The sequence below is a fragment of the Uranotaenia lowii genome, chromosome 3 (assembly GCF_029784155.1).
Source record: "Uranotaenia lowii strain MFRU-FL chromosome 3, ASM2978415v1, whole genome shotgun sequence".
Classification (NCBI taxonomy): Eukaryota; Metazoa; Arthropoda; class Insecta; order Diptera; family Culicidae; genus Uranotaenia; species Uranotaenia lowii.
In genome coordinates, this window is record NC_073693.1 from 11,393,371 (window position 1) to 11,395,548 (window position 2,178).

The following is a 2,178-nucleotide window of genomic DNA, read 5'->3' on the forward strand; positions in this document are numbered from 1 at the left end:
GACTATCATGATAAATTTCTCCATGCAAACAAAGAAATGGTCGTTAACGAGCTACGACAAAGGTTTCACATCGGAAATCTTCGAAACCTAGTGAAACAAGTTTCGAAAGAATGCCTTTGGTGCAAAGTTCGGAAACCACAGACCGTTATGCCTCGAATGGCACCTCTAACAAAAGCAAGACTTCAAGCTTTTGTACGGCCCTTTACCTTTGTAGGGTTGGATTACTTTGGTCCTATGAACGTGCGAATTGGAAGAAGCGTATCAAAAAGATGGGTAGTCCTTTTTACATGCCTGACGATCAGAGCAGTTTGTTTGGAAGTTGTTCATTCGCTTAGCACCGAGTCGTGTAAAATGGCGATACGACGTTTCATCAGTCGACATGGCTCACCGAAGGAGATCTACAGCGACAACGGTATAAATTTTGTGGGATCTGCAAACGAGTTACAGAAAGCGATAGATCACGGTGATATTTCTGAAAGTTTTACCAACAGCTCTACAAAATGGATCTTCAATCCGCCAGCAGCTCCCCTCATGGGTGGAGCGTGGGAACGACTCGTGCGGTCCGTGAAGACTGCTATGGCCGTCATGCTGACCACCAAGACGCCGGACGAGGAAACCTTTATCACCATAGTTCGTGAAGCTGAAGGAGTAGTAAATACCCGACCGTTGACCTTCATTCCGATAGAAGACGAAGCAAGCGAAGCTCTGACGCCAAACCACTTTATGAAGCTAAGCTCCAGCGGTGTCACTCAACCATCGAGACCATTAGAAGATGGTCGATTAGCCCACCGGTATAATTGAAATCATTTGAATGTAGCAGGTGATAATTTTTGGAAGAGATGGGTAAAAGAATACCTACCTAACATTGCACGGCTTTCTAAGTGGTTCCGGGATACTCCACCGATTGAAGTAGGAGATTTAGGAATGATTGTTAATGAAACGGAGAGAAACGGGTGGATTCGAGGTCGGGTGATTCGTGTGGCGGATTCCAAAGATGGGCGACGTCAGAGAGCTTCCGTACAGACGGACAGAGGCATCTTACAAAAACCAATATCCCAGATTGCACGCCTAGATGTAGATCCCAGTAAGGAAAGATCCTCGAAGAGCTTCTCTGACCTTTCTTACGGTCGGGGGGATGTTGCGGACTCCGTGAACGGTCTTTAGACGACCTTCCTAAAAAGAATATTTTCTACCACACTAGCGGTGATGACAGTTTGCGACGTGATGAATTGGCAGATATCACTTAACACCGAATTGTTGGGAGGTTAGCCACGCGAGTTGTCAGTTTATCATTTTATACAAACCGGTTAGCAGATTCGAGTGAATTATACATCACCCAGTAGGTTTTAATAAACTTTTATTTACCACTAGTTCTAATCAAATTTCCACTTCCGCGATTTAGATAAAATATACATCCAGGAGGATTTCTAGTTGTTGGATGGAGGTTAGGGATTAACAAGGTTAGGATACCAGAAATGTAAGTCCTTAAATTGTAATCAGCTCATAGAACATTATGAACTTATCCTTTATAATATAGTTTTTAGCGTTATTACCGTCGATCGGAGTTGCTCAAAAAGGAACCGAAAATATCTTTCCTACCTCAACAATCGGTTTGATACCAAGCATTTTCAGCCTGTTTAAATTTTTCTGCGTGCAAAAGTATAAGTTGCTATGGTGTTAATCTTGTGTTTTGTTTTCTTCCAAGTGAAAAAAGGTCCCGATGGTTAAAATGTACTAGTTTCATTGAGCTTTCAAATTTGAGGAACAATAATTGAAACATATCTTCATATGAAAATCAACTCTTCATATAAAAAAAAGATTTCAAGCATTTTTTTCTTATTGAGAAATAATATTCGCAGTTCTTTGAAAAAAAAAAACGGATTTTCTGGTTAACGATTTAAACAAGGCATTTCATTAGAGAATATAGTCTTTAAATAATCTAATTTTATTTCAATTTTCTCCTTTTCAAGAGTTCAAAACCCACTTCTTCAGTAAGAATGGAGTTGATCCAATACTTTGAAACTAAAATTAACGCTAAATGAGCTACATAACTCTTCGACAAAATATTTACGAATTATCAATTGAAAATTAAATGATTTACGATAAAATTCGAAATCGATATGTATTTATAAGTATCATTAAATGATCATGAAACGAAGCTTTGGGAATATGGTTTTA

General features: G+C 39.4%; 1 protein-coding gene across 1 annotated transcript; it reads left to right on the plus strand.

Annotated features, from left to right (window-relative positions):
* The first annotated feature begins 351 nt into the window (after nt 1-351).
* Nucleotides 352-801, plus strand: LOC129751968 (uncharacterized). The gene has a single exon (XM_055747763.1). The coding sequence runs from the start codon at nt 352-354 to the stop codon at nt 799-801; it is 450 nt and encodes a 149-aa protein (XP_055603738.1).
* The last annotated feature ends 1,377 nt before the right edge of the window (nt 802-2,178 follow it).

What these genes read in the sequence shown, in the direction of transcription:
- LOC129751968 (XM_055747763.1), top strand. Translation starts at nt 352, where the DNA reads ATGGCGATACGACGTTTCATCAGTCGACATGGCTCACCGAAGGAGATC.